Source organism: Mesoplodon mirus (assembly GCF_964341445.2).
Source record: "Mesoplodon mirus genome assembly, chromosome: 6".
NCBI classification, from domain to species: Eukaryota; Metazoa; Chordata; class Mammalia; order Artiodactyla; family Ziphiidae; genus Mesoplodon; species Mesoplodon mirus.
In genome coordinates this window covers 4,995,864-5,007,559 of record NC_138982.1, presented here as the reverse complement: position 1 = coordinate 5,007,559, position 11,696 = coordinate 4,995,864, and the positions used below count along the sequence as shown (strand labels likewise).

General features: G+C 47.0%; 1 protein-coding gene across 1 annotated transcript in view; it reads left to right on the top strand.

The window, feature by feature from the left end:
• Window positions 1–3,448: 3,448 nt before the first annotated feature.
• The window catches only part of LOC309806550 (thioredoxin domain-containing protein 6-like), a gene marked incomplete at its 3' end in the record, with an annotated part of 8,732 nt that continues 484 nt past the window's right edge, over window positions 3,449–11,696 (top strand). Inside the window, exons 1-5 of the mRNA XM_082625392.1 lie at window positions 3,449–3,490; window positions 3,844–3,880; window positions 4,801–4,858; window positions 9,685–9,788; window positions 11,524–11,594. Coding sequence (XP_082481518.1) covers window positions 3,848–3,880; window positions 4,801–4,858; window positions 9,685–9,788; window positions 11,524–11,594 — 266 coding nt within the window. The 5' untranslated portion in view covers window positions 3,449–3,490; window positions 3,844–3,847. The remainder of the gene's footprint in view (window positions 3,491–3,843; window positions 3,881–4,800; window positions 4,859–9,684; window positions 9,789–11,523; window positions 11,595–11,696) is intronic.

Sequence of the window (11,696 nt, the reverse complement as noted above, 5' to 3'; positions counted from 1 at the left end):
TACACATCTTTTACAAATTTTTTAGTTCTGGATGTGTTGGGTCTTCATTGCTGCGTGGGGGCTTTTCTCTAGCTGTGGCGAGCGGGAGCTACTCTTCGTTGTGGTGTGCGGGCTTACTGCGGTGTCTTCTCTTGCTGCAGAGCATAGGCTCTAGGCACGCAGCCTTCAGTAGTTGTGGCACGCGGGCTCAGTAGTTGTGGCTCACGGGCTTAGTTGCTCTGCGGCATGTGGGATCTTCCCGGACCAGGACTCGAACCCGTATCCCCTGCATTGGCAAGCAGATTCTTAACCACTGTGCCACCAGGGAAGTCCTGTAAACTGTACACTTTTGAATGTAAAAAGCATTGCTATTAATAATTACACGGGACAGTAAGAGTAAGGTCAGGGTGTAAAGACATGTTGTTCCCCATATTTGTTTCTGTGGTTTGGCCTGGCAAAGTTGTGACTGCAGTTTATAGCAGAGACCACGTGATGAGAAATCTAACCTTTTAAAAGTGAATAAAAAGTCTTTATCTCTCAGCATGCTGGCAGGAGGAGTTTAGTACCTGGTTTGAATTTTATTTTGGGAACTAAGATCTAAGGGAGATTTCAAACGATTCAAGAGCCAGAATAACCACCACCATGTGGCAAAAAACATCACTTGCACCTAGTAGACCCAGTCAATAATGCTGTGTCTTACAGATACCATTGTATGGATGTAACACAGACTACTGACTCATCTACTGAAGGACATCTTGGTTGCTTCCAATTTTTGGTGATTATGAATAAAGTTGCTATAAATATTTACGTGCAGGTTTTTGTGTACACATAAGTTTTCAAGTCAGTTGGGTAAATATACAGGAGCACAATTGCTAGATCATATGGTAAGACTATGCTTAGCTTTGTAAGAAGCTGCTAAACTGTCTTCCAAAGTGGCTGTACAATTTTGCATTCCCACCCACAATAAAGGAGAGTGCCTGTTGCTCTGTATCTCCACCAGCATTTAACACAGGTCTTCTTTAAAATTTTAGACATTCTAATAGGTATGTAGAAGTCTCTCATTATTGTTTTAATTTGTGATTTCCTAATGACAAAAGAGGTTGAGCATATTTTTCATTTGTTTACTTTTCATCTGTATATCTACTTTGGTGAGGTATCTGTTCAGATCTTTTGCCCATTTTAAAAATTGGGTTGTTTTCTTTAAAAAAAATAAATTTATTTGTTTAATTTATTTATTTTTGGCTGTGTTGGGTCTTCGTTACTGGGCGCAGGCTTTCTCTAGTTGCGGTGAGTGAGGGCTACTCTTCCTTGCAGTGCGCGGGTTTCTCATTGCGGTGGCTTCTCTTGTTGCGGAGCACAGGCTCTAGGCACGCGGGCTTCAGTAGTTGTGGTGCAGGGGCTTAGTCGCTCCGTGGCATGTGGGATCTTCCCGGACCAGGGCTCGAAGCTGTGTCCCCTGCATTGGCTGGCGGATTCTTAACCACTGCACCACCAGGGAAGCCTGGGTTGTTTTCGTATTGTTGAGTTTTGTATATTTTGGACACAAGTCCCTTATCAGATATGTGTTTTGCAAATATTTTCTCCCTTGTCTTTCCATTCTCTTAACAGTCTTTTGAAGAGCACAAGTTTTTAATTTTAATAAAATCTAACTTATAAATTTTTTCTTTCATGGATCATTCTTTTGATGTTGTGTCTTAAAAAGTCATTGCCAAACCCAAGTTCACCTAGATTTTCTCCTACGTTTTCTTCTCAAGTTTTATGGTTTTCCATTTTATATTTATGTCTATGATCCATTTTGAGTCAATTTTTGTGAAAAGTGTAAGGTCTATGTCCAGATTTTTTTTTTTTTGCAAATGGATGTCCAATTATTCCAGCACCATTTTTTGAAAAGACTATTCTTTCTACAATCACTTTCCTTTGCCCCTTTGTCAAAGATCAGTTGACTATATTTGTACAAGTCTTTTTCTGCACTTTTTATTCTATTCCACAGATTTATTCTTTCCCTAAAATGCTGTCTTGCTTATTGTAGCTTAATGGTAAGTCTTGAAGTCCGATAGTGTCAGTTCTCCAACTTTGCTATTCTTCACCGTTGTGTTGACTATTCTTTGTCTCTTATCTTTTCATATAAAATCTAGAGTTAGTTTGTTGTTATCTACAAAATAGCTTGCTGGGATTTTGACTGAAACTGTGTTTAGTCTATAGATCACATCTAAAAATATTGATTCTTCCTCTCCACAAACATGGAATATCTCTCCATTTATATAAATCTTTTAGATGTCTTTCACCAGCTATTATTGATTTCTAGTTTAATTCCATTGTGGTCTGAGGACATACTCTGTAGGATTTCTATTCTTTTGAATTTGTGAGGGTATTTTTATGACCTGGCATGTGGCCTATCTTGGTGAATGTTCCCTGTGAACTGGAGAAGAATCTGTGTTCTGCTGTTTAGAGGCAGTATTGTACAGATGTCAGTTAGATCAGGTTGGCGGATGCTGTTTGCGCAGTTCAACTATATCCTTGCTCATTATCTGCCTGCTGGATCAACTCATTCCTAAAGATGTGGTGTGGAAGTCTTCAATTATAATAGTGGGTTGATCTGTTTTTTCTTGGCAGTTCAAACAGTTTTTGCCTCGTATTTGGATGCTCTGTTGTTAGGTGCATACACAGTAAGTATTGTTATGTCTTCCTGGAGAACTGATCCCTTTAACATTATGTAGTGCCCTCTCTCTATCCCTGATAAATTTCCTTGTTCTGAAATCTGCTTTGCCTGAAATTAATATAGCTACTCCAGCTTTCTTTTGATCAGTGTTAGCATGGCATAGCTTTCTCCTCCCCTTTACTTTACTTTTAACTGTCTTTTTTTTTTTAACTTTTAAACCTGTGTCTTTATATTTAAAGTGGACTTCTTGTAGACAACATACAGTTGGGGCTTGTTTTTTTGTCCATTGACAATTTCCATCTTTTAATTGGTGTAGATCATTTACACCAGGTTTGTGCTTGTTTTCTATTTGCTCCACTTGACTTTCATACTTAATTTTGAATTTGTAATTTTGTATTCTTTGTCTTAAAGGGAACCTCTTCCGACCCCTCAAAACCTGGAGCCACCCCTGCCCGGCGTGTATTAAGTAGCAGTAGAAAGGCTGCATGCCAGTCCTGGTGGGACAGGAGGGATGCAGGGATTCGAGGATGCACCTCGACAGTACATGGATGCACCGGGTCTTTGCTTGGTGGGTTCAAATGTCCCAGACAGGGACAAACTCTTCAGCCAATGAAAGTGTTCCTACAGTCCAATTCTGACAGCAAGGGGCGGGACACCCTCCTGCCTTTCCGCTGGGCTCAGAGTAGGCGTGGCTTATGTGTACTGTTTATTTCTTGGCCGCCTTAGGCCAGCGCTGTGTTGCCATGACGACCGTGCCTGGGTCGCAGCAAATTTTGTTGGAAACTCTCGCTGCAGGTTGAGGACCGCGTATCTGTTCGCAGTGACTCAGTTTCCCAGGAATAAATTGGAACAGTAGGGATAGCAGGGTTCTGTAGACTTTTTCCATCCGAATTCCTCGGCAGGCGCTCGGATGCCTGACGGGCTGCGTGGCCCGGGAGCCCGTACTCTGGCCTCTGCGCGTACCCCTTGGCCAGCTCCGGGGCGGGGAAGGGGCTCCGCAAATCCGCAGAAAATCTTCCGGCGAGCCATGAGCCCGCGGGCCGCAAGTTCTGCTTCTCCCGTGGGGTGTCCATTTTGCACCATTGCGTTTATTTGCTGCCACTCTCACTTAAAGGGGCGAGGTGGGGGCTTTGTCTGAAGGAGGGTCTCGGCTTGCTGATCAGGGCAACGTTCCGTCAGTAACAGAGCTTCTGTCTTCTTTGCAGCGCCATGGGGAGCACGAAGAAGGAAATGGCCCTGCAGGTAAGCCTCAAAGAGGAGCTTCCTTCCAGCACTCGACTGGGGCTGGGGGACGAGGAAGATGGTGTGGAGCGGGAAGTGGAGTGTAAAAATGATATTGTGGGCTTCCCTGGGTGGCGCAGTGGCTGGGAACCTGCCTGCCGACGCGGGGGACACGGGTTCGGGCCCTGGTCCGGGGGGATCCCACGTGCCGTGGAGCGGCTGGGCCCGGTGTACCACAGCTACTGAGGCCGCGCGCTTGGAGCCCGTGCTCCGCGGCGGGAGAGGCCACTGCAGTGAGAAGCCCTCGCGCCGCGGCTGGAGGGGGCCTGCGCCCAGCGGCGAGGACCCAATGCAGCCAAAATAAAAATAAATAAATTAAAAAAATTTAATGTTGAGTAAAAACACAAAATTGAAAAGGATATCTTCAGTATGATACCATTTATGCATATTTAGGGACACGAAACAATTTATATAGTGTTTTGGACAAGTAACAAGTTAAAAAATTTTTTTTTTTTTTGCGGTATGTGGGCCTCTCACTGTTGTGGCCTCTCCCGTTGCGGAGCACAGGCTCTGGACGCACAGGCCCAGTGGCCATGGCTCACGGGCCCAGCCGCTCCGTGGCATGTGGGATCTTCCCAGACCGGGGCACGAACCCGTTTCCCCTGCATCGGCAGGCGGACTCTCAACACTGCGCCACCAGGGAAGCCCAAAAAAAATTTTTAATGAGATTTTCTTAGGATAGTGGTTATTCTTGGGGGTGGAGGCAGGAGGAGAGGATTGGGGAAAGATGACAGCTTGAGTTGTATTTGTGAGTATTTCATTGAGAGAGAGAGCAAGAGCGAGAGGGAACAACAGGTAGATATCTGGAGCAAAAGAATACATAAAATTGTCTCCCCATCAGCACCCTCAGTAATACAGCGTTTGTTTCTCTTTGATGCTAGGTCAACATCAGTACCCAGGAACTTTGGGAGGAAATGCTCAGTTCCAAAGGACTAACTGGTAATTTAAGATAATTTTTTAGACCCATCCTTTTCAAAATTGCTAAATGACATATTGAACCATGAAGAGAAAACTGCAAAGAGCATCATTTTCCTATAATCTCGAGTTTCATAAATAAAGAACCAGGTACTTTCTTTGTGTTTATATACATACCTGACTTGGACATCTGTGAGTTCAGTTCAGGAAACTAGTCAGTACTGCCGGATAGCAGGGTTCCCTTGTCTTAGATTATGGTTAGTCATACTCAGGGCTTGTTTGGTGTTAAGCAATGGAAACCTCTTCTAATTACCTGAGGCACAAAAGGGGAAGGTACTGAAGGGAATACGGGATCTCTCAGAACTCAAGTGCTGGAAGGAGAGACAGGCAACCCAAGCAAGTGGAACCAGGGGCTGCACAGTCATTAGGAAACAGCAAAGCCACTGTCACTGGGCCTCCTTGTCGCTGTCCTCCTTGTATCAATTGTCTATTGCTGAGCAACAATCTATCCCCAAACGTAGTGCCTTATAACACTAAACATGTATTATCCCATGGTTTCTGTGGATCCAGAATCCAGGAGTTGCTTAGCTGGGTGCCTTTGACTTGGAGTCTCCCACAAGGCTGCAGCTAAGGAGTCACACAGAGAATGTCAAGGCTCAACTGAGTCAGATTTACTTCCAAGCTCAGTCATTTGGCTTTGGCAGATCTTAGAAGGTCACTTCCAAGCCCACTCCTGTGGCCATTGGCAGGACCTAGGTCCTTGCTAGCTGTTTACCAGAGACATCAGTTTCTTGCTGTCAACTTCTCCATAAGGCTACTCACAACGTGGTAGCTTCTTTCTTCCCCCAAAGCAGGGCTCAGGGAGGGAGGAAAGAGAGAGAGAGAGAGATACGAAAGTCACAGCCTTTTTGTAACCTAATCTCAAAAGTAACCTCCCATTGTTTTTGCCCTGTTCTGTTCGCCCTGGGTGGAGCCTGCACTCAAAGGCAGAGGATTACACAAAGGCTTGAATCCCAGGAGGCAGGGCTCTCTGGCGGCATCTGAGAGGCTGCCCAGCACAGCTGCTCCCCAACTCTTCCTTTCTCTGCTTCTTTTCCTCTAGAGATCTCTGGGCTCCATTTCTGTGTCTGCTCAGTTCTCTCTATCAATACATCTGCTCGGGGCTTCCCTGGTGGCGCAGTGGTTGAGAGTCCGCCTGCCGATGCAGGGGACACGGGTTCGTGCCCCGGTCCGGGAAGATCCCACATGCCACGGAGCGGCTGGGCCCGTGAGCCATGGCCGCTGAGCCTGCGCGTCCGGAGCCTGTGCTCCACAACGGGAGAGGCCACAACAGTGAGAGGCCGGCCTACCGCAAAAAAAAAAACAAAAAAACAAAAAAACATCTGCTGGGGCAGCTGGTATCTGCTCTCATCTCTCTCCATTGCAGCCCCTGCACTCATGACTTCAGCACTCAAGCCCCCCTCCCCCATCCCTCCAGCCCCTTCACCCACTGTCCCCTGAGGTTTGTCCTCGGCTCCAACCTGTTTCCCGAACATGCCACACGTTTCCCCACTTCTTCACTTGTATCCACGTTGTTCCTACTACCTGAAGTATCATGACCCCCTACAACCTGTAGAACCCTTTCTCATCCCCAGGCAGCTCTAAAGCAGCCTGCTTGCATGAAATCTTCCCTGAAGTGTGGTCACGTCCGCCTGGTGTCTCTAGGCATTTGGGGTGGGACTCCGTCTCAACCCCCAGCACACACCCAACCTGGTGTGGCCCCTGTGAACGTAGGCATTCCATACCCTCCCCAGACTCTAGCACAGGGCCATTGTCTTTTTCATTTCCATCAGGAGCAGACGTGTCCAGGCCCGGGCCAAGTGGGTTCTTAATAAATGCGGTGCCACTGATCCAGGATGTGGGTGAGACTCTGACCACACTCTACTACTTGAGGGATTCCAAGGCTTTGTGGATGGTGCCAGGTCTTAACTATGTTGTCCCTGTGCCTTGTGTGCAACCGGAACATGGCTCCAGGGCAAACCCACCATGACTTCTATTTCTTTAACAACAGTAAGAAAGCCACCAGCTCCTCATTTTTGGAGGATTTGCCACGTTCCAGGCACCCTAATCTATTGAGTGTGGACTTTGTCGAGTCCTGCTCAAAGCACAACACGAGGGAACTGTGTGGACCTAAGGCAGCAGGGGCTCGTCTGCCCGTCCTCATCAAGCAGTCGCCAGGAACTCAGGCTCTTCCCTCTTTCTAGAACCAGCAGAGATTTGCTTCCAAGGTCAGCCACCATCTTGGAACTCTGGTCTTCTGCTGGGTCACTTCCATCTGCCTTCCAACATGCAAAAGTCTATTCAGATTTACACACACACCCCTCCCTTTTCATTTTCTCTGCCTTTCCTTTCCTTCCTTCTCTTTCTGCTTCTTGCCTTTCAGAGTCCATCTCTTCATAACTTCCTCTCCTGTCCTCAGCCACCTCTCTCCCACAACCGTGGGAAGTGTGCCTTTGTCCCCACCGCTCCTCGTAGAGCCAGGGAGTGCAAGAGGAGATGGGAAGCTGGTACAAATGACTAGGCTGACCTAGCAATGCAAACCCTGCATAGAGACTGGCAGCTAAATGGGTCCCAATTTTTTCCTGCTGGGGCTTGAACCTGTTCTCCTTGGTGGGCCTGGATACAGGGTCCTCCAATTCTTCAAGGATTTTTTCCTGGAGTCACCCAAATGCCTTTCTCTCCCATTCCTGTGGTCTACTGAAATCTCCAAATCCTCAACTGTGAAGCTGTTGTCCTCAAAAGAGCCTCAAAGAAGCTTTATCCTCCACCTGGATGTTGAGGAGGACCAGATCCTTCTCTCTGGCCCCTGCTGGTGTCTGGCTGACTTTGGGGCTATTTGCCCTAGACTCTCTGGTCGGTTCTGGAAATGCAACATGTCTGGAATCTAGTTCGCTTTCCTCCCTCCCCAGATGCTCTCTCCCTGCCTCCACCCAGTCCTTTCTCTCTGCCGGGCTCAAAGGTGGTCCTTCTCACCCACAGGACTGCCACCCCCAGTCTTTCCACAACATTTTCAAAGTCTCAGGGATTCCTTCGTTTCTCCCTTCCCTCAACACAGCCACCCTTGTGTCTGGCTTCCTCGTCCCTCTTAAACCCAGCCTGGCTCTCACTTTCTCTGCAAAACTATGTTGCTTGGCTGAACTAACCCATACTGTTGAATTCATGCATCTTCTTTCCTGGAGTCATTGAAAGAGCACGGGCTGTGGCATCAGACAAACCTTGGTCCAAAACTCGGGTCTACTGCTTGAGAATTTTTATTTATTTATTTTTTAACCTTGGGTTGGTTATTTCATTCCTCATTTCTATGGTAGGATAATGATACCCATCTTGCTGGATATTTTGAGAGAAAAGCAAAGTGCAGATGCCCTCTCGTAGCTCAGTAAATATTAACACTCTCTCCTTTCTAAAACTTACTGCGAACCCTCGTGGCCTAGTAAACCAGGATGGAACTCCTCAAACCCACATTCCCCACTCCTCCAGTGATCTCTGCCACCACTGATCAACCCAACCGCAGCGGCCCCTGGACTCCCCCACCATGCTTCCCACCATGGCCTCCCTCTCTGCCCGTCCAAGCCTGGCATTTCCACAATGCCCAATGCAAGTCGCCTCTCCACTGCAAAGCCTCCTCCCCTGAGTCCAACAGTACAGCGTTAAGACAGTGCTGCCAGAGTCTATGCTAATTTTAATAATGATAATTTAGGGAATTCCCTGGTGGTACAGTGGTTAGGACTCTGATCTTTCACTGCTGAGGACCCGGGCTCAATCTCTGATCAGGGAACTAAGATTCTGCAAGCCGTGTGGCATGGCCAAAAAAAAAGATAATTTATATCATGGTTTATTAACAGTTCTCATGTGATGTGAAAATTTTGAAATGTGAATCTTCAAAAAGTAAAATTGCAAATTGCATGCCATTAAAACTGGCAGGGCTGATAGTTTATAAGCATTGTCCACACTCTCTCCCCATGAGGATGCACTCTAACTGCAGAACAGAAACACTCCCTGTGTGGATCAGGCATGAGCTCTGAGTGCTGAGGTTTTTAGGAAGACATCCTTCCTTAAAATGTGACCACCAGTGGTCCATCACCATCTAGCACTTACTTGCTGCGTCTGACTGGGCTGGGCAGGTCTGGTGCGTATCCGGTGCACACGTGTTGGCTTCTCTGCTTAGCTTCTTACAGGCCTCGGGGTCTAGTGCAATCAGACAAGAGGGTCCCTCACACCCAGTCCCACCACACTCCAGAGACTGGGACCAAAGCAGAAAAAGGTACCAGAGTTTCCACCTAGGTCTCTCTCAGGTTCACTTTCCAGGAGAATAATGTTGATTTGATAAAGTAAAGTTTTAAAGACAAAACTCTCCTTTGCCCAAAGCAAGTGGCTTCCAATGCATCAGGAGGAAAGGTTAATGCTATGTTTATTACCAAAGTAGCTAAGAGTTGATTGCATGCTGACCTCTTCCTTTTAGAAGAGATAGTTTCAGTCCATTTCAAATATGTACTGAGGGCTTCTCTGTGCTAGGTCTGACCCTGAATGTAGCTGAACATTCCTTAAGGCAAAGGATCCATGTTAAGTAAGTGATTTTCCACCATACTCACTTGATTGTGTTTAGAATTCGGAACACTGAGTTCATGAGGGAAAGCTGTGTTTCCACACTCGCTCATACTCTCTGCTGGGATAATAAATCCCTTTAACCACGAAATAAATATCCCTGCAAACAGATGTCCATCGGAGGGGGTTGGAATGTGCAGGTATCCATTTTGCCTGACGTGCTGGGCACTGGTGCCCGCTGAGCGCTCCTGCTTCTTGGTTCCACGCAGTTGTCGACGTCTACCAAGGCTGGTGCGGCCCCTGCAAGCCCGTGGTGAGCCTCTTCCAGAAGATGAGGATCGAGGTCGGCCTGGACCTTCTTCATTTTGCATTAGTAAGGTCCTCTCTCAGCACAATGTCACACAACTTGTAAAAAACTTAAAAATTTAAAAACAGGAACAGGAAGTTTGAGGGGCCTTTTTCAGATCATCGACAAGGCATCCGTTGTGGATTTTTTGCTGATACCAGTTTCTCTAGAGAGGAAGCCTCCCCCCCACCCTGCCTCGCAACAGTCCCTGTGGGCTCGGCTGCCCCTGATGCTGGAGCCGGGAAGGCGTGCGGCCACTTTAAGGCCAACACTCCCCCTTGGCTGGTGGACACTGTGAACCCTGAAGTTTCACTTCCAGAGCACAGGGTTTAAGATTTCTATCCTTGCTCCTTAAAGGGGAACTTTCAGCAAACGTTTACTCAGGTCAGTGTATAGAAATGGGAATCACTTCCGGAGAAGCATGCAAGAGACACTGGATGGGCTGCACGGGTTGAGGCTCAGAGACGGTGAACACAGGCGAGACTCTCCCTTACATCCACTCTCGAGAAGCTGGGCTTCCAGGGCTTGCACTCCTCCCGTGGGAGTGGGTTGTGAGGCTCCTGTGGAGTGAGCGGAGGAGGGGTCTGGGTGGGGAGCTTTATCAGACCCGGAGGTGAGCTCGGGACCTTCCTGACCTGTTGCTGCCACTCGGGGCACATGTGGGATGTTAGTGGTGGAGCTCCCTTGATCCGGAGCAGGACAAACTGTCACATCCTCCTTATTTTATTCCTCTGAAAACTACACTGGCAACACTTTTTACCGGTATGTTGACAGTTGTTAAAGATTCTGATAAAAGGCATTAGAAGAAGGAGCATGAGAGAGAGCAAGCCAGGGCTCCAGCGGGGGAGGGGAGTTGCTGCGTGTGTGTGTTGTGTGTGATGTGCGTGTGTGCACGTGTGTGGTGTGTGTATGTGCTGTGTGGGAGGATGTGATATGTGTGTGTGTGTGTATATTATGCGTAACATAGGTGCGTGCATGTGTAGCAGTATGCGTGTGTGGTATATATATGTGTGTGTGGTATGTACATGTGTGTGGTCTGTGTATGTGTGTGTGGTATATATGTGTGTGTGTGTGGTATATATGTGTGTGTGTGTGTGGTATATATGTGTGTGTGTGTGTGGTATATATGTGTGTGTGTGGTATATATGGTGTGTGTGTGTGGTATATGTGTGTGTGTGTGTGTGGTATATGTGTGTGTGTGTGGTATATATGTGTGTGTGTGGTATATATGTGTGTGTGTGTGGTATATGTGTGTGTGTGTGTGGTATATATGTGTGTGTGTGTGGTATATATGTGTGTGTGTGTGTGGTATATGTGTGTGTGTGTGTGGTATATATGTGTGTGTGTGTGTGGTATATATGTGTGTGTGTGTGGTATATATGTGTGTGTTGTGTGTGTATGTGTGTGTGTGTGTGGTATATGTGTGTGTGTGGTATATATGTGTGTGTGTGTGGTATATATGTGTGTGTGTGGTATATATGTGTGTGTGTGTGTGGATATATGTGTGTGTGTGTGTGGTATATGTGTGTGTGTGTGTGGTATATATGTGTGTGTGTGTGGTATATATGTGTGTGTGTGTGGTATATATGTGTGTGTGTGGTGTGGTATATATGTGTGTGTGTGTGGTATATATGTGTGTGTGTGTGTTATGTGTGTGTGTGTGGTATATATGTGTTTGTGTGGTGTGTGGTATATGTGTGTGTGTTGTGGTTTATATGTGTGTTGTGTGTGTGGTATTGTGTGCGTGTGGGGGAGGTTTTAGGCAGAGGCAGACTGTCTTGATGTCCTTGAAAATACAGAGGGAGGTGCGAGCCGACCTTTCTGTTTTATGCAGTAAGTACATTTTCAGTCCAGAACTGTCCCACGGCTGCACACCACGAGGGTTCAGATGGACGCCTCTCACCCAGAGGCCGCACTGCTCCCAGAGAGAGAATG